Source organism: Pseudorca crassidens, chromosome 5, assembly GCF_039906515.1.
Source record: "Pseudorca crassidens isolate mPseCra1 chromosome 5, mPseCra1.hap1, whole genome shotgun sequence".
In the NCBI taxonomy this organism is placed as follows: Eukaryota; Metazoa; Chordata; class Mammalia; order Artiodactyla; family Delphinidae; genus Pseudorca; species Pseudorca crassidens.
In genome coordinates, this window is record NC_090300.1 from 135,844,079 (window position 1) to 135,865,564 (window position 21,486).

General features: G+C 40.9%; 1 protein-coding gene across 7 annotated transcripts in view; it reads right to left on the reverse strand.

Annotated features, from left to right (window-relative positions):
- TIAM1 (TIAM Rac1 associated GEF 1) overlaps positions 1–21,486 on the reverse strand; it is a 398,067-nt gene that overhangs the window by 71,236 nt on the left and 305,345 nt on the right. For 6 of the 7 annotated variants that reach the window (XM_067739312.1, XM_067739315.1, XM_067739313.1 and 3 more), the window contains 6 exons: positions 19,325–19,471; positions 17,797–17,838; positions 16,729–16,803; positions 14,088–14,258; positions 7,960–8,064; positions 712–793 (listed from right to left, as the gene is read on the reverse strand). In XM_067739312.1, coding sequence (XP_067595413.1) covers positions 712–793; positions 7,960–8,064; positions 14,088–14,258; positions 16,729–16,803; positions 17,797–17,838; positions 19,325–19,471 — 622 coding nt within the window. The remainder of the gene's footprint in view (positions 1–711; positions 794–7,959; positions 8,065–14,087; positions 14,259–16,728; positions 16,804–17,796; positions 17,839–19,324; positions 19,472–21,486) is intronic. The other variant, XM_067739317.1, reaches the window with a different exon arrangement.

The window sequence follows — 21,486 nt, forward strand, 5'->3', positions numbered from 1 at the left end:
CTATGCTAGGCAGAGGGTGCCTCCCTGACCAGTCTCTCAATAAAATTCCTGGGCACTGAGTCACTAACAAACTTCCTACCAGACCACAGTTCACACGCATTGTCACAGCTTGTGGCTGGGGGAATTATGGACTTCTGTGGGACTGGGGAGGACTCTGGAAGCTTGTACCTGGTTTCTGCGCTCTTCACCCCACGTCCCTCTCCCTTTTACTGATGCTCTTTTGTATAGTTTTGCTGGAATAAACCGTGGTCATGAATAAGCTGAGTCCAGCGGGTCCTCTTAGTGAACCAAAAAACCCAGAGGTGGTCTTGGGGACCCCAACTCCCACCAAAACAAGTTCCTTTAACATCATTTGTGAGGGAAAGGAGAATAATACATATATTTGGGGGACAGAGGTGCGAAAGGATAATTTCTTCATTACTAGGGTATATCATAAGATAAAATAATCTCCTCCCAATGGATCCATTTCTTTTCTATGACAGGCGAACCCCGATGATTAAAGTTAAGAATGTAAAGCTAAAACCTTCGTCATACCCAGGGTAAATATCTTTTTCCCCTTACTTTGGCTGCTCCGCAGAGCACAGAAGCCAGATGGGCTATCTGTTTTAAATAGGCCCCAAAGGCATTTTATGCAATTGTAAATAAGTGCATGTTTACACAGGAATTGTTTTAAAGCGAAGAACACCAAAGATCAAAGAAAAGGAAACATACCATAATTATCACCGGCTGTATCTGACTTCTCAATCTGGATGTTCTGAGTGACTTTTGGACAAATTTCAATTTCTTTGTACAGCTGAAAATGACAAAGAGAAGCCTAATTAAGACTTCATTAAAAATAACTTAGAAATAGTCATCAATTTGTAAATCTATTTTTTCAGAATTTGAAATCAAATTCTCATCACATCCTAGTATCTTTCTTGAACTGACCCCATTAAGACTCAAAGTAGAAACTTATAACTCACATTCCCAGATTTAGCTCTAGTTCCAGTTTCTAAATAATTCCTTGACATCACTCTGTATGTCTCTTCCCACCCTATTATCTATCACACATCTGAAAAAGAATGCTAAGGTAATCGAAAATCTTCAGTACTGGGGAAAAAATTATTAACATCAAGAAGAGGTTATAAAGATCTTGATATGGGATCCGTAGGAATAGGAGAAATCTCTGTGCTTCCATTCTCTTCTGTTCATATACCATTTTGGCTCAAAAAGTCCACCAGAGTATAAATATGCAGAGAAAAATTATAGCATTAAAACAGATGACAGATTATGTAAATGACAATATTCTCTTTTAGCCATTAGATTATACCAAATTACTGAAAAAACTGAAGTACATAAATCAATCACCTCTCTCAGAAACCCAAGAAAACATGGGAAAAAAAATAAGAGAAACTGGCAGTTCACAGAGAAACTTTATTTCAATTAATTTAATTTATACTTCATGCTTAGATGTCTGGACCTAGCATCATCATGGACAGTAACTTATGAAGGTTTTACCATGTGTTCCTGCCCCTCACATGCTCTCTATGAGACAAATGTGATCCCCATTTTACAAATGACGAGAAAAAGGCTACAGAGAAAGTACTTTCCTAAGGTCAAAAGGCCAGCCTGGGCAGAGCTGGGATTTGAACCCAGGTCTCACTTGCTCCAGCCCTGAAGTTCTCCCCATTACACTATAATGCCTCTCAGACTGTTTCCTGGTGGGACTCAGGGGTACCACAGTAAAGGGTACCAAACCTTACTTCTTCAGTAAGTAAGCCAAAGACCACTTCCAAACTTTATGATAGAAATTCCAAAACATATTGACATGTCAAACGCTCATATAGAACTTAAAATTTGTCATTTAATTTCAAAATGAAAATCTAGTTTGAGCCAAAGTCAATAACAGAAAACTGTCCTTTAGCATTAAAGAGAAGTCTCGGTGATTATTTAAACTTGCCCCCATCTCAGTCATTTGTCCAGAAATAATTTTGTTCAGACAAGTATGAAAAAAATGCAGGTTTCTTTCTCTTCACTTTCTTAGGGCAGTTGACAGGTGGGAGAAGTGAGCAGAATGTTTAGGATTCGGGAGTCTGGAAAACGGGCTGCTGTAATACTAGAAAGCCAAGGGGTGCGGCAGGGGCTGGGAACATTGACCCAACGGCCTAGATCCTCTAGAACTCCCTAATTTAATGCCACTTCCACCAAATGCGTAACTTCATGTTGAGGGCATAACTTAATGTGGTTTTCTTTCTATACTTCAGAAGAAGTTTCAAACCAATGCATTCTGAAGTTAGAGGAAATCAGTTCTATTAGATCTACTGATCTTTAGTTCAGAAAATTACAGTCACCAAAACTATACATACCAAATATAATCAATTTCATGATTATTTTGTAATGTCATGGAATGCTCAATAAAATGTTATGAAATGTATTCACTTCGACTTAGTTTGAACCTTAGTTTTTTCAATTTCCTTGAGAGCCAAACTCTCCCCCTAGGTGGCAGTATATCACCGTTTGTTCTAATCATCTCTGGAAAATTCTAAATGGTTGTCCATAGATCCCGTGGGAATTTAGCTTTGTAAATAAGCTTTGCTATTTGTTTATAATATTACCTCCTCTCTTCTTTGTAATTGGGGTGAAAGTCTTTGTGTTTTTTACCAGTTTCAGACAATAACTTAGTATAATATAGACAGGGCCCTTGACCACTGTCCTTAGGCTGGCTGGACTAAAATTGGGTTTGGTAAAAATCTCTAAAACCTGTAAAATTTCAAGAAGGAGCTGCACTTTAAAATATATTTTCGATGCAGTCATAATATCTGAAACCAGAAATTTCGTAGTTTTAAATGTATCTTTAGCAAAGAAGTATCACACACATTCCATTTATTTATTAAATTTATTTATTTATTTATGGCTGTGTTGGGTCTTCATTGCTGCACGCAGGCTTTCTCTAGTTGCGGCGAGAGGGGGCTACTCTTTGCTGCGGTGTGCAGGCTTCTCGTTGCGGTGGCTTCCCCTGTTGCAGAGCACGGGCTCTAGGCGCGTGGGGGGCTCAGTAGTCGTGGCTCACAGGCTCTAGAACACAGGCTCAGTAGTTGTGGTGCCCGGGCTCAGTTGCTCCGCGGCATGTGGGATCTTTCCCGGACCAGGGCTCGAACCCGTGTCCCCTGCATTGGCAGGTGGATTCTTAACCACTGAGCCACCAGGAAAGACCCCTTTATTTTTATTAAATCAGTGATGCTGCATGTTTTCCCTCTTTTCAAAAAGCAGATTAAACACCATCAGACGTTAAGAAACAATCTGATTACCCTGGCGCTTGAATTATCACGAAATCACATTCATTTCCTACCAGGTCTCCTTGGCGTGCCTGGTCCAAGCGACCATCACCCATGGCCTGAACAACAGCTCACTAGCCTCCTGCCTGCTCTCCCAGCTCTTTCCCTAAGGCCCTAAGGTTCATGGGCCACACAGTAGCCACAGCGAGCCTATTAAGACAGGAGTCAAATAATGCCCTTCCTCTCTGGGGATTTCCCTTCTCACCTGGGCCCTACAAGCCCTCCTGGTCACTCTTCTGCATCCTCCCTCCTTGTGCATCCAAACCCCTCCCCACCCCGCCTTCCCTCTCCCCACCACTCCCTCACTTGCCCTCCTCACTGATCCTCCTCAAACATGAGTGAACTACCTCTACTATCACCCCCCTCCCCTTGCCAGGCCTTACCCAGCTTGTTTCCTGAGCCTAGAACACTTTCCTCCAAAATACCTCTATGACTCACCTTCTCACCTCACTCACCACGCTGTTCAAACATCACACCTAAAGGAGCAGCGCAATCGCTTTTAGATGTCTATCTTTCTCTATCTGTTTGTCCTAACTTTTTCTTTCCCCGCTCTTGACATCCCGGGAAATATTACACATTTACTTGTCTTTGTTAAAAATATTTACATGTTTTTATATCTGTGTCCACAAACTTGAATGTATTTTCCACGAAGAGTAGAGATTTTTCTGTGTATCTCAGTGCCTAGAACAGCTAGCATGGTGCCAGGAACACAATAAACACTAAATAAATATTTGCGGGATGAATGAATGAATGAATGAATCAGTGTTTCTGCAAACTCTTTATTCCCACCTGTCACTTTAAGAAAAACATATTTAATATGCGTTTTCAAAAAACCCAGTGCCTCCATATTCATTATCATTCTACAGATTGGACCCAATAACCAACTGATCATGAAAAAGTAGCCAAACGGGTATTACTTATATTAGCAAAGCAGATAAGTAGAAAACTAACTATTCATGGTCTTTCATAAGCAAAAGAATCCCCAGCCCCACCAAATAAATGCACTAGACACTCCAAAAAGATCTTTAAAATGTAGTACACACTTTCGCTAATAACTATTGACCTTACTACTCAAGAATACTTGACAAAACAGTAGCAGAGAATAAAATGTTTTGGGACAGTCACCTATGAAGGAGTCATTTTTCAGGACAGGACTTCAAACATGTGTGAGCTTCCCTAGTCCATCAAAAATAAAATGGAGGGGCTTCCCTGGTGGTGCAGTGGTTGAGAGTCCACCTGCCGATGCGGGGGACACGGGTTCATGCCCCGGTCCGTGAGGATCCCACATGCCGCGGAGCGGCTGGGCCCGTGAGCCATGGCCGCTAAGCCTGCGCGTCCGGAGCCCGTGCTCCGCAACAGGAGAGGCCACAACAGTGAGAGGCACGCGTACTGCAAAAAAAAATAAATTAAAAATAAAATAAAATAAAATAAAATGGAGGTGGGTTATGGAAACCAATTAGCCATAAGTGGCCCGATACTTGTTCAGTAAGGGACAATAAATCCAATATCTGTAAAATCTCAAAAGGCATCCAAGAACACTGTGTGTTCAGAAACCCCCTGCCCTGGAATGACATTTCATACCAGCTTAATGGCCGAAAGCACGGATTGGAAACCATGGACGTATGGATAGAATTCAAGGGGTCTGTGAACTGGGATAGTGAAAAAGCCTGAAATTTTTATATTCACTAACCTGTAACTGAGACTTAGCATTTCCTTCAATTATAAATGAATGGAGGCAACAAACACGGCAATACGAGCAATGCCTGCGACCTTGTCAGAAACAGAAATCACAGTATTTTTATACCATTTTCTAGTTGTTGCCAGGATCTCAAAATACCAGTTATGCTCATCACTACTTCAAAACAGTGGCAGGTGTTAGACCTATGCTGGGTCTTGTTATTTAATGAGGTAATAAGTAAGCATGTATATTATCTATAATTTTAAAAATAGTTTTGATGACTATTTCAACACAATTAGGCCATAGGTAATCCTATGTATTCTATATATTTCATGCAATTGAAAACATTATTCTGATATGGGACCTAGAGGCTTTACCAGGCTGCCAAAGATATCCTAAGAACAAGAAAGTTTAAAATCTTGGTAAAAACAGAGGTGCCCGTGAGCAATACTCACTCACAATCTGAACAGTAAAGTGAGTACTGTTTACTTCCTCAGGAATCTCAGAGCTGGAGACCTTCTGTAACAGGGCAAGAAAGAATACCATAATCTCTCTGTGTTTTGGATTCTTTTTTTAAATAATTGTAATTATAATATATATATAGCCGTGTAGATACAGAGTAAGTGTGGCACACCTTAGTCTCCTATACTGGATGAGACCGCAAAATGGCCAAAACATAAAAATAATAAAAGAGTCAATATAATTTCAAAAGGTATGTCTTAAGCATGTACTGTGTGTAAGATATGAAGGACATGGAAGTTGCTTAGGCATGACCCCTGTCATTTACGACACAAAAGATTCATTAACTCTGAAATGCAAAATATATGACCTAATAGCTGTTCCAGTGTTACCAGCAAAGCACTTTCCTTTCTTAAGTAAGAAAAAGGGCTTTCTCTCCTCTACTCACGGAGCACAAAGTCAGGGCTTTCCCCATGTCAGAGAAAAAAATAAATCAGCCACTGTTAAAAGTACCCTCCTCTGTGTTAAACTTAGTGATTTAAGCGATGGTTGAAAATGGTTATTTCGTTCTTCTATTTCGTGACATGATAAGAGTGTTATAAAAGCACACCCTCTCTTATATTTCATTAAAAACACTTAGAGGGACATGAGGGAAGTTTTTAAGATGACAGAAGTGTTCTAAATCAGAGGTCCCCAACCCCCGGGCCACGGAACAGGAGCCTGTTAGGAACCGGGCCACACAGCAGGAGGTGAACAGCAGGCGAGCAAGCAAAGCTTCATCTGTATTTAGAGCCGCTCCCCATCACTCGCATTACCGCCTGAACTCTGCCTCCTGTCAGGTCAGCGGTGGCATTAGATCCTCATAAGAGCGTGAACCCTACTGTGAATTGCACATGCGAGGGGTCTAGGTTGCACGCTCCTTATGAGAATCTAATGCCTGATGATCTGAGGTGGAGCCGAGGTGGTGATGCTAGCACTGGGGAGCGGCTGCAAATACAGATTATCATTAGCAGAGAGGTTTGACTGCACAGAGACCATAATAAATCACTTGCTTGCAGACTCATATCAAAACCCTATCAGTGAGTGGCAAGTGACAGTTAAGCTGCATCTTATGGAGTCGACTAGACATAAGCAACATACTTCAGATGTCACTGTCTCCCATCACCCCCAGATGGGACCATCTAGTTGCAGGAAAACAAGTTCAGGGCTCCCACTGATGCTGCATTATGGTGAGTTGTATCATTATTTCATTATATACTACAATGTAATAATAATAAAGTGCACAATAAATGTAATGCGCTTGAATCATCCCCAAACCACCCCCCACCCCCCGGTCTGTGGAAAAACTGTCTTCCACGAAACAATTGTCCCTGGTGCCAAAAAGGTTGGGGACCGCAGTTCTAAATTATGACTGTAATGCTGGAAACACCACTGTCTGTATACATTTGCCAAAACTCATGAAATTGTGTGCTCAAAATTGATGCTTTATTACAGAGAAAGTAAACCTCAAAAAAAATTGATTAGAAACAAAATTCCCTACTAAATATACTAAATTTTAAATCACGCTTCCCCTTTTCAAAAAGAGACTATTCGGGTTTCAATTTTCAGTTCTGTTTTCTGTGGTGAAAGCCTGTCTGAAGTCATACTGTTATCATTCACAGATCCATGGCAAGAAGCTCGGTGGCCCCCAGAGGAATGACTAAGTGCAGAGAAAGAAGAACAAACTCCAAGAGAGGGGGCCTTGCTCCCAAAATGTTTCTTTCCTGGAACTGAAAAAAGCACCCTTTGGCAAACAAAAAAGGAACTTGTCATTATTTTGCCACGTTACCATGACAACCATTTATTGAGCATCTACTATGTGAACCGTTATCTCTAATCTTTGCGAAATCCTAGAAAGTATTATCACCTCATTTTTTTTTTTTTGCCAAGACCACATAATTAGTAAGCAACAGAGTCAATATAAAAATCCAGATACAGTTCAGAACCCAAGTGCCATAATGAAACTCAAACCCACATAAGTGTGCCCAAGAATCTATATAATAAATACAATTCCAAAAGGCCAGGACACATAATTAGATGGCAGCTTTTTCACCCAACAGGATTTGACCCATCAATTTCAACATGCAGGGAGAAGTCATACAAAATTGGAGTTAGTACTTTTTATCTGACAACAGCCAGCTCACCTTTGAGTCACCCATTTAAAACATAAGACTGTCAAAGCTACAAGGAAAGCTAGGCATAATAACTAAAATTCTATCTGAGAGTCAGTTCTGGATTTCACTTTTTCATGATAGCACAGCATCGTTCCCCGCATAAACTAAGGTGGCATTTTCACTTTGCAAAAATATTGTGATATGTAAGGCCATCTCCACAAACTTAAGAGCGCTGAATGAGGCTCATTTATTTTAGAATTTGTTCCACTCCACCAACCACAATTAGCATGAGCACACATATAATTTAAAAATAATCTCCTACAGAATGTACTTGGACAACAGACATAAACATTACCAGCTCATAAATGTCCTCCTCGGGCTTTGGCACGTAGTGTTGCATTTTGTTTTCTATTAGAAATTTCAGGCGCAGGTAATGAGCAGAATGATCCAGTCTATGTGCCTGGGACCAAAACAAAAAAAAAGAGGAGAAGAGAAAATGTCTTTTCAATAGTAAATAGACATAATTAGTTTTCCACTGATGTCATCTATTCCTGAGAATAATGGTGATTTGCTACTGAAGGGAGGTGTAAAATTTCTATACTTCTTAAAAGGTTTACACCCAAAACCAAACTTTAGTTTTCATTGAATATATTAATAATATCCCACGGGTATCTTATGATCAATGGAAACAAAAAAGTCACATCTTCACTTCTGCTTATCTCATCCATTACGTTCTTTAACACTGGGTTTGCAAGAAAACCTATCAGACCCAAAAGGCCTTTAAACATAATTTCCAACATACAAAGGTGATTGGAGAAGAAAAGTGACAAGAAAGGCAAGGAAGGATTTACAGTGACAGAAGAGAGCTGTGCCCAGGCAAACTTATTTTTTTAACCACATGGGGACACTGGGACAGTTGTTCACAGTTCATTTGCAAGTGAGTTGGTGTATAGACAAGGCATTCGGATTTCAGTCTTATTTATATACACCCCGAGTGAGACTCCCTCCGGGGGCAGCGAAGACAGGCATGTGTCCAACTTCGGAAACACAATGAATGACTTGCCCAAAGAAAACAATTCTGAAGCAGTTAAGGATTGAAATTTCCAGGCCTTCTCCACTGGTCAGGATGAGTCAAATGATTTTTTTTCTATCTAGAAAGTCATTCGTGAATTAACTTTGTGGAAAAGGCAACAGTGGAAACATGGTTTTATAACTAACATCCTCAATTCACATTCAAGAAGATGCAGAGGAAAAAAGAAAAAAATGCTCTTCAAAAGTTACATGCAAGTTACATGAAAATGTATTGCTAGAGGGAAAATGTTTCCATCAAGTCTTTTTTGAAAGCATCCTTATCTTTTAGAGATTTATCCTGAAGTACTAGTAAAGATATGATGTCTGGAATCTGCTTCCAAAATCATTCAGAGCAGGGGGTGGGAGTGAGTTAGTAAATGGAGAAACATAATTTGATATTATAGAACCTTGGTGATGGTGACACAGAAGTTTATTACATTATTGCCTACTCTTTGTAAATTTGAAATTTTTCATCAATATAAAATCTCTTCACACCAAAAGCTCAACTGATGAGAATTATTTCAAAATAAGCGAAGTGAATTTTTCACTGGTTTAATGCTCTTTCTGTTTACCTTCTTCCCCCCGGCCCCAAATTTTAAAGCCAAGCTAAGAACATTCTAATAATTATTCCAATAATAGTCATTCAATAACACCTAACAAATTCTGAAGTGTGCCAGATACCGCGTGAAGCAGTCTTCAGGAGTGTGGGAAGGGGCCTGCAGAACATGGGAGCTGGCGACAGTGATGACTTTGCCTCGTAATTAAACACACATGCAAGACAGGGATCCTGCACTAGAGAAAAGCATGGTTATGGAAAGTAGAAGTGAGTTTGTTCTAAACGCCTAGCAGAATGATAAAGAAGTTTTCTATAGTGATTCTCGGGAACCTCCAACATGTATCCTTTTCTGAGTAACGTGATAGTCTGAAGCCCACCGTCCGAACACAGGCACCACTGAGGCAGCACCTTCCTTGCACCTGGCTTTCGGGTTTTCGCTGTCGGTACTGAAAATCAAACGCTCAGTTTCTGCCAGACCCAGATCATTGATGTCAAACAACCAGGGAGGATGGGTAAGCCAGGGAAGCAAAAGCAGGGAAGTTTCAAAGTGTGCTACCTACTGCTTGTCAAAGAGCCGCTGAGACAAACAACAAATTAATAATACTTAGGGTGCTACGATAAGCAAGAAAAGTTTCCCTCACAGAGATAAAAGCTGCAAATGCTTCCCACTGACCTAGATCCCCACTGAAATCTTTAATTAGAAGCAAAATATTTTGGTTCACCATCTGTTTCCAACTGAGGTGGGAGGGAAAGAGAAATGAAACTTCATGGCGTCTTGGTCAACAGGAACAAATCCACCTGGAAACTTTATCGTCATCATTAATCAACACTTTGTAGACACTCCCAATGGGGCTGCCACTTAGACAGTCTTCTGGAAACCAGACCATAATAGCCACCTCACCTAAGAAGCTTCGGGCTCCCGAAACCTCAGTGTGAAAGAGAGATGTCTGGTGCCATTGGCAGGCACCAAACGTCTTAAGGTGGTCCTGATGGAGACATCATTCCTTAAATGCTACCATGCTGAAAACATTTATACAGATACACAGAGAACGCCAAATAACGGCCGACACCTTGAAGTGTTTAACAAAGCAAAGAGAACAGAGCAACAGGAATAAGGGTGGCTCTGGCCGTCTTCCCCTCCACCACCGTATTTTTCAAACTTCCTTAAGTTACAATAATGTCTTGAAAACTTCGAAAAATAAAAATGAGCACATGTAACCAACGTAACAATTATAATGATCTTATTTGTAACCCAAGAGCCCGTGGTTTGGTCAGTAAATAGTTACCTTAAAAATGGGACTTTGGATCAACATACCCATGTGTCTTATCATTTTGGTAAATGTTTCTCAATTATGAGCCCCCATTAGTCATGGCTGGTCTAACATAAAGGGAAAATTGTAATGAATTAACTAAATCAGATCATCAGAACTCTCAAGAATTTCATGCTCCTCCAATATTTACAAGTCAGTATCAAGGCAGGTTGAACAACTTACCATGTTCACAATACATCTATGTGCAAGAAAAAATTCCAAATATTAATGAATATTTTAAGATAGTAATTCTAACAATTTGGCCTGCTTTACACTTGTAAAATGTTCACTTACAATGTAAGAGAAATTCAGCTGGGAAAACAACTTAAATGGTCCAAATTTGTTTTCCAGTGTTCATTAAGTTACGTAGAAAGCATTTGATTCATTTTGAGACAATGCAGTCCCAAATCATACCATAAGACAGATATTATTTGTTTAGTTGGCATGTTTTTAAAATTTTTCATCTTCCTATGACTCCTTCACAGGATGAAACAACAAAACATAATGTAGGTCTTTTCAACAAATAGTTTGAGTCCATTAAAACAGAGAATAACACGATCTTGAAATCCACCAATGTTTTGTTCTTCCATTTCTCCTCATATTCTTCCATTTCAATCAAACTTCTTCAGGAAACATAAACGCATGCAGTTAGGACATCCAGAGATCCACACGCGCACGCGCGCACACACGCACACACACACACACACACAAAAAGTGCTACTGCAGAATTTCCAAAGAGACTTATCCTCCCCTTCGAGGTGATTTTTATTGTTTTTAATGTCCATGGTTATTAGAATATCCAAAGCCATAGGTCTACAGAGTGAAGCCATGAAATAAATACCAATGGTCACACGTGAATAATAACAAGTATGAATAAATGAATCTCTTTGCAATTATTTTAGTAATTGCAATGATCAGAATATGTCCACAACCCATAGGCTAACACGGTTACCTGCTATATTTAGCAACTATCACTTTCATAACACTCATAACATGAATCGCACATGAAATGTAGATCTTGAAACAGTTACTGTACCAGAACTTGACTGGTGCTCGGATGGCAGATGACAAACTGATGTGAAATGATGTGGATCAGACAGAATAGGAAAGAGAATGGCTGAATGCAAGAGACAGAAGAAAAAGATTGATTATTAAATATTAGAGAAAGCACCCATCACCAAACTTGAGAACGACAATAAAGAAATAAAAGACAGACATTCTGACAATCACCGTTGTTTTCAGTCCCTCCTCCAAGAGAAAAAAAAAATCACTCAACATTAATCAGATCATTAATAACATGTGGCACTTTTTCCCCATTATCTCTTTCCCTCTGAAGAATAAAATCGGCTCCACTAATTACAATAAAGTGTTTTCCGAAGCAGCAAGCTTTAGAAGGTGCCTGGCTCCAAGCACATATAATTTAGCCTACACAGGTGCTTTTCTGGAGACCATCAATTTCTTAAAGTGCACACAAAATTTTTCTGTTTTTAAACTCAAGAGATGTAAGCTTGTTCCACACCTTATTTTTTTCTATGTTTTGGGGGAAAAAACCTGAGGATTCAGGAAAAACTGAGTGGGATGACCTTCTCTTGTTAGAGAAAGGCATGTGTGTCGTAATGATGCCATTAAAAACCCTGTCAAGTGACAGAAATAAACCCTTTACAGGGGAACTGGTCTAACTCATTATCTAAAGATGGTCTCTAAGTGGCCAGGACAGTATTATTCCTCCCTGATTCCCTTAGTTTCTATCAAAGCAAAAGCTTGAGAAGTACCTAAAATCACTCTTTTCCCCAGTCACTGTTCAATTTTCCACCAATCAATGTTTATTGCTAAACTCTGACCTACCCTCTGATATCTGATGGAGTCTAAAGCCAATGTACACAGGAGGCTCCAAAGCAAGGCAACTCCTTGGAAGGACCCTCCAGAGTTTGGCTTATACAAAAAGCCCAGAGTCCTACTTCTGACACCTTCAGCTGCAGTTCTGAGAATACTTCCCACAGCTCTGCAGAATATTAATGGGTCTCTAAAGAATCGTGCTAATCTATAAATAAAAGAATGCAGAAATCCTCAATAGACCAATTTTGTTAAGTAATTAAAATGAAAAATGTGAACAGAAATACCATTATCTTTAAAAAGCTAGAATTCGTGTACTTGAAGGAGTCAAAGCATGCAAGAGTGCATCATTTATTTTTAACACCCATGTGGGAGCTGATTGTAGCTTTGTCCTGAAACAAATGGTCCTTCTACTTTTCCTCCACAGAAGACGATCCAACAGGCTTATCTGAGCCAGAGTGTTCCATTTCCCCTTCATATGAAGCCATATTTTTCCTTTATCAAAGCCCTAGTGATTTATTTTTTAAAGTACAAAAATTGCTGATTGCAGAATTATAGAACTGAGGTAGTGAAAGTTATTCCACATTTATAAACCACTGTGTTGAATGAGGAGGTCCAAAAATACCACTGTATTCATCCAGCTTCTTCTAGGATAAAATGATGACAGAAAAGGTTTCCACTTTCCCTTTAGTGGCCTCAGAGAAGACCATTTCACTCTCCTAAGAATATATTCTAGATTCTTCCACCCCTTACGGACCATCCTTCCTGAATCCTGACAGTTCTTGTGACCATCCACTTGGCACAAAGGGATACATCTAAGTTTGGAACAGCCAGATATGGATTCAAAACCTCCTTTGCAAGTGATTATGACTGTGATGTGAACTCAGGCAAGGAACTAAGGCTCTCTGAGCCTCGCCTTCTCCATCTGTACAACGGGGACGTATCGTTCTTGCCCAGACTTGATATGACTACTAAATAAGACTATTAATGCTATTAATTATGTAAGAGAAAAGCAGGCATGTTAGGAAAGCTCCTTTCTTTCCTCTTTCCCTTCCCTCACTCAAGGCAATCCAATTCATCCACCTGTCCTTCAGGGAGGAAAAAAAAAAAAAAGAAACAGGGATTACCTTGAAAAAGATCAAGAAGTTTCTACAGCGTAAGGTAAAAACAGAGGAAGTGAGCTCAATCATTTGTCTCTAAAAAACAAAAGAGGCTAATTGTGTGTTCCTAGGAAGAGGAATTTCTCATCATGGAGGTCAAATTTATATTTATTATTTCAGTTTTTCCCTACCCTAAAGATGCCCGTGTATGAGTTACTGTCAAAAGAGCAGGTTACAAATAGTGCACATAATGTGATGCCAAAATGTTCACTGAGGTGATCTCTGAATTGTAAAGTAAGGGTGCCTTAATTTTCTGCTTTGTCCTTTACCTGAATTCTCTAAAACTTGTGCAATGAGCATGTAAGATGCTTATCACAAATCTATCAAGTACACACGTTGAAAGAGGCTACTTAAAAGAATCCCTCTCCTCCCGGCGCTGAAGAATTCACTTCCACGTATTAGGCATATTATCACAAAGAAATCCAAAGCTGCTCTGAAATGAAATGGAGATGTTCTTGAAAGCACCCTCCCCTGCCACACGCTTCTGAGTGTTCATGGATTCCTCCGCTGCATTCTGTTCTTCTCAAGAAAGCAACCCCAAGTAGCCTCATACCTTGCAGATCAGCTCCAGGGTGTCCCGGGCTGTGTCCCCTGGCCGGACGGCTGTCAGAACTGGCTTATTATTTGGCAGACAGAACCAGGACGGAGTGAAATACTCGTGGACCCAAATGTCACAGTCAGGGTTGTGCTGGTGGACGCTGGGTAAGACCATTTCTTTCTCCCTCTACGATAAGAAATAAAGTTAGCAGAGCAGCAAGTTAGTCTCTCAAGATCTAGATCCCCAGATGGCACACAGGAATTACCCACTCCAATGAAAAGGGCCCAGGGCAGAAGTGGCGGCAGTGGTGAAGGACAGAGAGCTCCTCCGAGAAAAGAAGAAATTATAGAGAAAGGAGCTTCCTGGAGGTAGGAAAGATGTCTCAGAAGAGAGACAGACCTCGCACCTGATCCACGGCAACCACGGGTGGGCATTGCATGATTGAGTGGGTTTCAAAATTGGAAGAAAGAAAGAAATGGAAAAAAAAAAAGAAAGAAGAAAGAAATGGGCTATCCGTTCGGTTCGGCTTTATTGCCACGATTTCTTCCACAAACCATTTAAATTTAGAACTGAGATTCCTCCAGCAAAGCCTATCTACCGTGTGAGCTATATGTTTCAAAGGCAACCATGAGGCTGCAAAGAAATTTTTAAAGAAAAGATGATGTTCTGGCATTACCTACTGACAAGCAGCATCGTTTGTGTGCTCACATTCGACATCTGATGTAACTCTGGGAGAGAGACAGCCTCATTTCCCAGATGAGGCTTAGAGAACTTCAAAGACCAGCTTTCTGGCCTTCTTAGGCTGTTGCCATCACTCCATCCTCTACATCAGGGAGTAGCACTAAGTTTCTAAGGGTGGGAGGAGCCGTGTCCTATGTATACCCTTCAGCAGCTGGGTTATATCTAAGTCAGCTAAACAGCTAAAGCTAAAAACACTCCATAGATTGATGAAATATTAGGAGCCTAATCTCTCTGAAATAAGCAGAGAAATCATTCCATTAGATTTTAGCAATGGAAAAATAATACTGATGCTCAATATGTCGTTTACATCCAGGCCACGGATTGGTAAATACATATCTACAGATTACTGAACACTTGGCACTATCCGCAAATTATAAGAAGAAACAAGTTTCCAAACGAAGGCTGAGAAGTAGTAACATAACAACTTCCATATGTAAAAAGAACAGATCCCAGCATGGGGAAAAGATTTTTGTAAAGGCTACTAAACTAAATTCAATTGAGAAGACAATTTCAGCTCTGCCTTTGAATGGTGTGGCTTTCATAGATAAACTGAACCCCAGGGAAGGAACTGTCAGAACACAATCAACTTGCCCAAATCCCATTAACTATCATTGGAATCTTCCCATTCTGTCCTTACATGCCACCTAAAATAACTGCCCTTAGCACTACAACAGCCCAAGTTTTGCATCTAACCTGCTCTTTGAGAACAAGGCATTCCAGCCAAGGAGGAGGATAAAGGGGTATCTTGGAAAAACAAAAAAGCGACACAGAAATCCAGTGGAACAACTTCTGCAGCTTCCAGGATCTGTGTGCCTGGGGAAAATTAAAAGTGCACTAATAATGGTATGCAAGATGAATTAGCTAACTTCAGAAATGACTACATGAACATCAAAAACATCTATGCTTGGACTGCACATAAGAAGAGCAATTTAATTTCATCAGAAACAGACAGATGCTCAGAGAGAGTGCTATGGTTGGGTATTTCCAAGGACAGCAGCCTTTATATCCACGATGACATAATCCAGGAGTAGTTTAGGTAGCCAAGGGAGAAAAGGCCTGTCCACAGCCACTCTTATCCCCCTTCCCCCCAACAGCCAGAACTCCCCTACTACACTCTGATTTTGGAGGCTCAGCTCCATCTAGAAGGAGGGGCAAGCCATTGCTCGGCTGCATGGCAACCGAGAGCTGAACCCTGTCATATTGATTCTGAGTCCAAGAACCAGAGGATCATACCAAGGTCCCATTATCAACACCAGAATCCCCCCACTGCCCCCCAGCAACGAGGCCGCCTGTATCATCATTAGGGTCTTTAAAACAAGGAATGTCCATTTATTTAGAGGCTGAAGAAAAGTGGCCTAGAAAAAAAAAATCAATATTCTTTATGGGCTTTCAATCAGAGCAGTTGGAAAGACCCTTCTAAATCCGAGCACAAGGTTGAATCAAGTCTGGGCATCTTTAATTGAACGCTTGTCTTGGGAGGCAAACGCATTTTGTTTTTAAAGAACAAACTGTCAGAACAGTTCTTTGAAATTAATTGAAGGAAAAAAGCAGCATGTGTGGGTAGAGAGGGAGGGCAGTAAGAACTCACCTCCTGAGAAGAAAGTTGTATATGAGAGGAATTAACAATGGCATAAAATATTCTGCTACCCAGTACCCCACAATTTCCTCTTATAGTCTACATGGAAACTTCAACATTCAAATGATAGTTATTGAAAATGTTACGTCAGCAGGAGAATATTCTTACTGTTATCAAGTTTTCCATCTCTTCTCGACCTGTTACATAATTTTAAAGGACCGATCATTTCAGTTTTTAATACTGAGTGTACTTAATCTTAGGATCCCAAGAAACCACTGCATTGTGTAGTGTTGATGTATTTGTGGTACTTTTAGAAAAGGAACATGTGTTTGTTTTTACCTTGCCATCTGGAACAGTGTCATCAAATATTCCCTCTAAGGATTTCTTTACAGCCTCAGTTCCCTCACCGAACACCTGCGTACACAAAAGTATCATCTTAAGAAGAAATCTGGGCAAAAGGGCAAATGAAGCATGAGAAGGGGGATGAAAACAGGCCTGACTATTAGAAAACATTACAGAAGTTTCAGATACTCTTACATCAAATCCTGAAGTAGGTAAAATAATGTACTAGCTAAAAGACCACGAAAATCATCCCTCTATCTATAACAGATCACTTCCCACGTCTTGGACAATTTTTTTTAATTGGCTTTAGATCTGGACATTTCATCTAAATTTAAAGAAAATAAACCTGCAAATGCAATGAACCAGATTCATTCACAGTGAAGAATTTCAGCTACAGCATCACTTACCTAATCAGAAATTTATCAATAATAATTTGTTTACTTTTTACCTGAGAACATATGTTTATAATTATATTACCATTACACCAAGGAAAAATTTCTTATTTAAAAAATAGAAACTTGTCTAGCCTTTGAAATTTAATGAATCCTGCTAACTTAAAGATATGACTAAAATCACATCAGGGTACCAATGCCACTAGGTAGTCAAAACCTAAACACATGGGAAAATTTCATAGGTTTGCTCTCAACCGATTGTGTACAGTCGGTATAATATACATGGCTAAGAAAAAGTCTTTGCTCCAATGCAAATGAGATATATAGAAACATACAATTTTTATCCATTTCAAAGTACTAAATTAACAAGTAACTTTCTATTGGTATACTTACGGCTAAGTAAGAGGTTTTTTTAAACTCTTACTGTAAGAGAGAATAACAAGAATTGTTTGTAAGACATTACATGGTCCTTTGATTAAAAGAAAAAGTTAAAACATTCTCTTGGATTCATTTAAATTCAGGCATATGTTTCAGCAGCAATGGACTGTAACATAAGTGGGCACCCATAAGGTAGAAGCACACAAGTGAACTAAGGCTTTCAATAGAAGAGAAATACAACCCAAACTTCCAGCTGCGAACCCTGACGTGTATTTACAGTGTCCGTCTGAGTCACCTGCAATGCCGAACGATGCACACAAAAGGACACCACCACCTCCTGAAACAAGGGGGGAAATGCTGATTGTTAATGCCACCCTTTTGCAGGTTTAACCAAGAGCATCAAGTCTCGTGCGATTTTTCCGAAGAAATACTGACTTTCCTCCAAACAGTTTCTTCTTCGGATTTACACAGAAGCAAAACCCCAGGTAGCAAACTTGATGATGCTCTACTCTCCCCAAAGACCAGAGAACAAACTGCATGAACGCTCAGCCTCTTCCCATCTGCTCGTCTGGTCCCCTGCAAGTTCCACCAACGGTCCAGACACTCCAGGTGGAAACAATGAGTGTGGTGGTCAGCTAAGGACGTAATACATCAGCTTTCACGATTAATTTATTTTTTAAATGTCAGTTCTTAAGTAAACTAATGGCTGAACTGGTCGAATAAATAATGAGATCTTTTTTATTGAGTCAGTCAATGGAATTCTCACTTTGCCTACGGGCTCAGAGTGAATAGGTCAAATTGGCAATCCTAGTCATGACCTCAAACTGCTCAGTGCCTCTACGGCTCATGCACTGGACGTTCTCCTTCTCCTGAAAGACAAATACCTATGTTCTTCCAGTTCTTAAAATCTGAAGCAGCTCTGGAGCCACTTGTTTCTCAAAGCCAAGGAAGGCGGATGACAATGACAATGGAGAGTTTCCCAGAAGTAACTCCCGCAGGAAAGTGGACTTAGCTAGTAAAAAAGTCAAAGTAATGAGGCCAGAGCATTTGGTTAACAGAGGCCCAATGATGCAGCACCCTAGGGGGTGCCACTCATGATGCACTGAGGTAGGTCCCCTTCAAGCCCTGGCACCTGGGTAGTAGAAGGGACTCACAGTGGTGAGTGAGCGCTCTCGGATTCCTGGTTCCTGATGTGAGTAGGCAGAAGAACTGCCCATTTAATGTCAACCCCCAAAAGTCAAGGGCAAAGAAACAATCAGATTTCCCTGGAGGCTGCCTTTGATGCAGTGCCAGAGGCAGCTTAAAAGACTGCTCGGGTGCCCACTTGGCTTCATCATCAGGCCCTGCTTTTCTTCTGAAAACTCAGGAAGAAGTGCACTTTCAGTACCTCTGTAATTACCCAGGGTTTGGAAAGGTTGCAGGTGGGAGACTGGAGCCTGGTGATAGACTAATAGCAGAGTTCAATGTTATGGGTATACGTTATCTATTTAAAGCATCTAGGGGCTTCCCTGGTGGCGCAGTGGTTGAGAGTCCGCCTGCTGACGCAGGGGACACGGGTTCGCGCCCTGGTCCAGGAAGATCCCACATGCTGCAGAGCGGCTGCGCCCGTGAGCCATGGCCGCTGAGCCTGCACGTCCGGACAGTGAGAGGCCGCGTACCGCAAAAAAAAAAAAAAGCATCTAGCACAACTAACTTCTTTGTGTCAGCTAGTTGATGTGATATAACAGTATCAATCAAGGAACAATGCACACACATGCACACCCCAAAGTGAGGTGTCCGTGGGAGCAATCTACGCTTGCTTTCTCATCCACCCTGGAACCTACCTGATTGATGCTTGGGCGTCCCTGCTTCTTTTTGGAGGTAGTGTCCAGACCCCAAAGAGAAGAAAACCTGCTCCTCCTCTTGCTGGCAGATCTGGACATGGCCTGAGTACGTCTTCTGACTCCAGTTTCACCAGTGCGAGCGGCCACCTGAGGAACGGCAAGAGGGGACATCAACAAGAGATGTGTCAAGACCACTCACCTGTTCCCCAAGCCGTCCTGTAAGTCCCACCCTCCAAAAGCCCCTTCCCCCTCATGCCAGCCAACCCTGACCCCACCACCCAAAGCATTTCATCCATGACTTACACATATAGGGACTTTGAGGGCCCTTCCTAGATTCAAAATATAAACGAAAGGTTGGCAAACTCGATCACTGTCTGAAAACATCAGTAAAAATACGTAAAATAGTAATGGAATGTATGCTAGGTTTCCAAGAATTAGATACCCTTCTGGTCACATCCCTGAACTCCAGCATCAAGTTAAACTAACCATACTTTCTTGAGATTCTCTCCAAATGGTACAGAGTTGTTTCTTCGCTCTAACAAAAAATGATGGCTGAGTGTCAGCAAAAATAGTGAAGACAGCACATTTTGGTTCCTGTGATTCCATATTGAATCTAAATTTACCAATCTCTTCTATTTAGTTGTCTCAGAATTACATGAAATCACTTTCCTTATTAGGCAAGTGATAGCTGTCCCCCAATATCAATGTCCCTTCTGCCTTAGAGAAACCCCAAATATAGCTGACCATCTGGCTGACCGAAGTGAACTTATTTTCCTTGTAGCAGGGCATGGGCTTGTGATGAAGTTCTGGTCAAGGGGAAGTAGAAGGGTTACACTAAGTCCCCTATATATGAACCTTCAAGTTGCGAACTTTCAAAGATGCGAACGTGCATCTGGTTCTAGCGAGGAACCAGGACCTGAGCCATCAACGTCAGGCGTGAGTAAAATTGCAGCTTGCCCTCCATCTCCTGTTGCTGAGGATCCTTCAGCTCTACCATCTCCCACCTCCTCTCCCTCCTCCAGTCGTAACTCTTCTTGCCTGTTCACTCGATGCCAGCCCCTGTATGCCAGCTGTTGGACTGTACTACTATACTTTTCGAGGTACTGTACTGTAAGATTAAAAATGTTTTCTTTATTTTTTGTGTTTGTTTTTTATGCATTATTTGTGTGAAAAGTATTATAAACCTATTACTGTACAGTGCTATACAGCCAATCGTGTTAGTTGGGTACCTAGGCTAACTTCGTTGGACTTCCGAACAAATTGGACTTGCGAATGCACTCTTGGAACAGAAGTCGTTTGTATGTAGGGGACTTACTGTATTTGTAATTTCCAGAAATGGTCCTCGAAAGGAGGGGTTTTTCCATTATCCTTCACTTTCCTCCTTTCCCGAAACATGAAAACTACCACAATTAATTTTTTGCTTACATCCTTCCAGACTTTATTTCCAAGCAAATATCTATATAATCGTTTTACAAAAATGGGAATGTACTGAACGTATTTGGCAATTCTGTCATTTTCACTTAAAATACGGTATGCATCTTTTTATTAAAACAAATTTTAACTTCGGGGAAAAAAATTGTATTTGTTTTTTAAAAAGGAAGCTAAACTCTGTTGAGATATTTGCAAGGTGCCAGCGACCCAGAAAAATAGTTCAATATTGCAGAAGGGAACACGCCAAATCTAAATCTGCCACTGTGATCGCCACTCAGGCACATGCAAGATCTCTGAGGACTCCACATCGTCTTCCCAGGCAATCCTTCAGGCTTGAGCCTTATACTACAGGTTGTAAGCAAAGTCCCAGGAACTTGAGGGAACTTCTGCCAGGAGGTCTCAATAGGCCACCCATGGGCTCTCCTTTCAAAAGAGGGAGTGTCAGGAGGTACTGCGAGTTAGACTTGAAACTTCCCCGCCTGCTCTTTGTCACTGGAGGTATATATCTTGGAACCTACTTGTCATAGATTCCCACACGGTCAACTCCCAGTGTGATGGCTGCCAACTGGCAGCATTCTCAGGAATGAATACTGTGGGGTAACACAGGGGACCCCCCCCAGCAGTCAGCACGTTGGTTACAAGGCACACCCTTCTGGGGTTTTCAGTATTGACAGGGTCAACACCCTGGAAGCCCCATGAGTAGATTGGCAAAGACCCCCCCACACCTATCA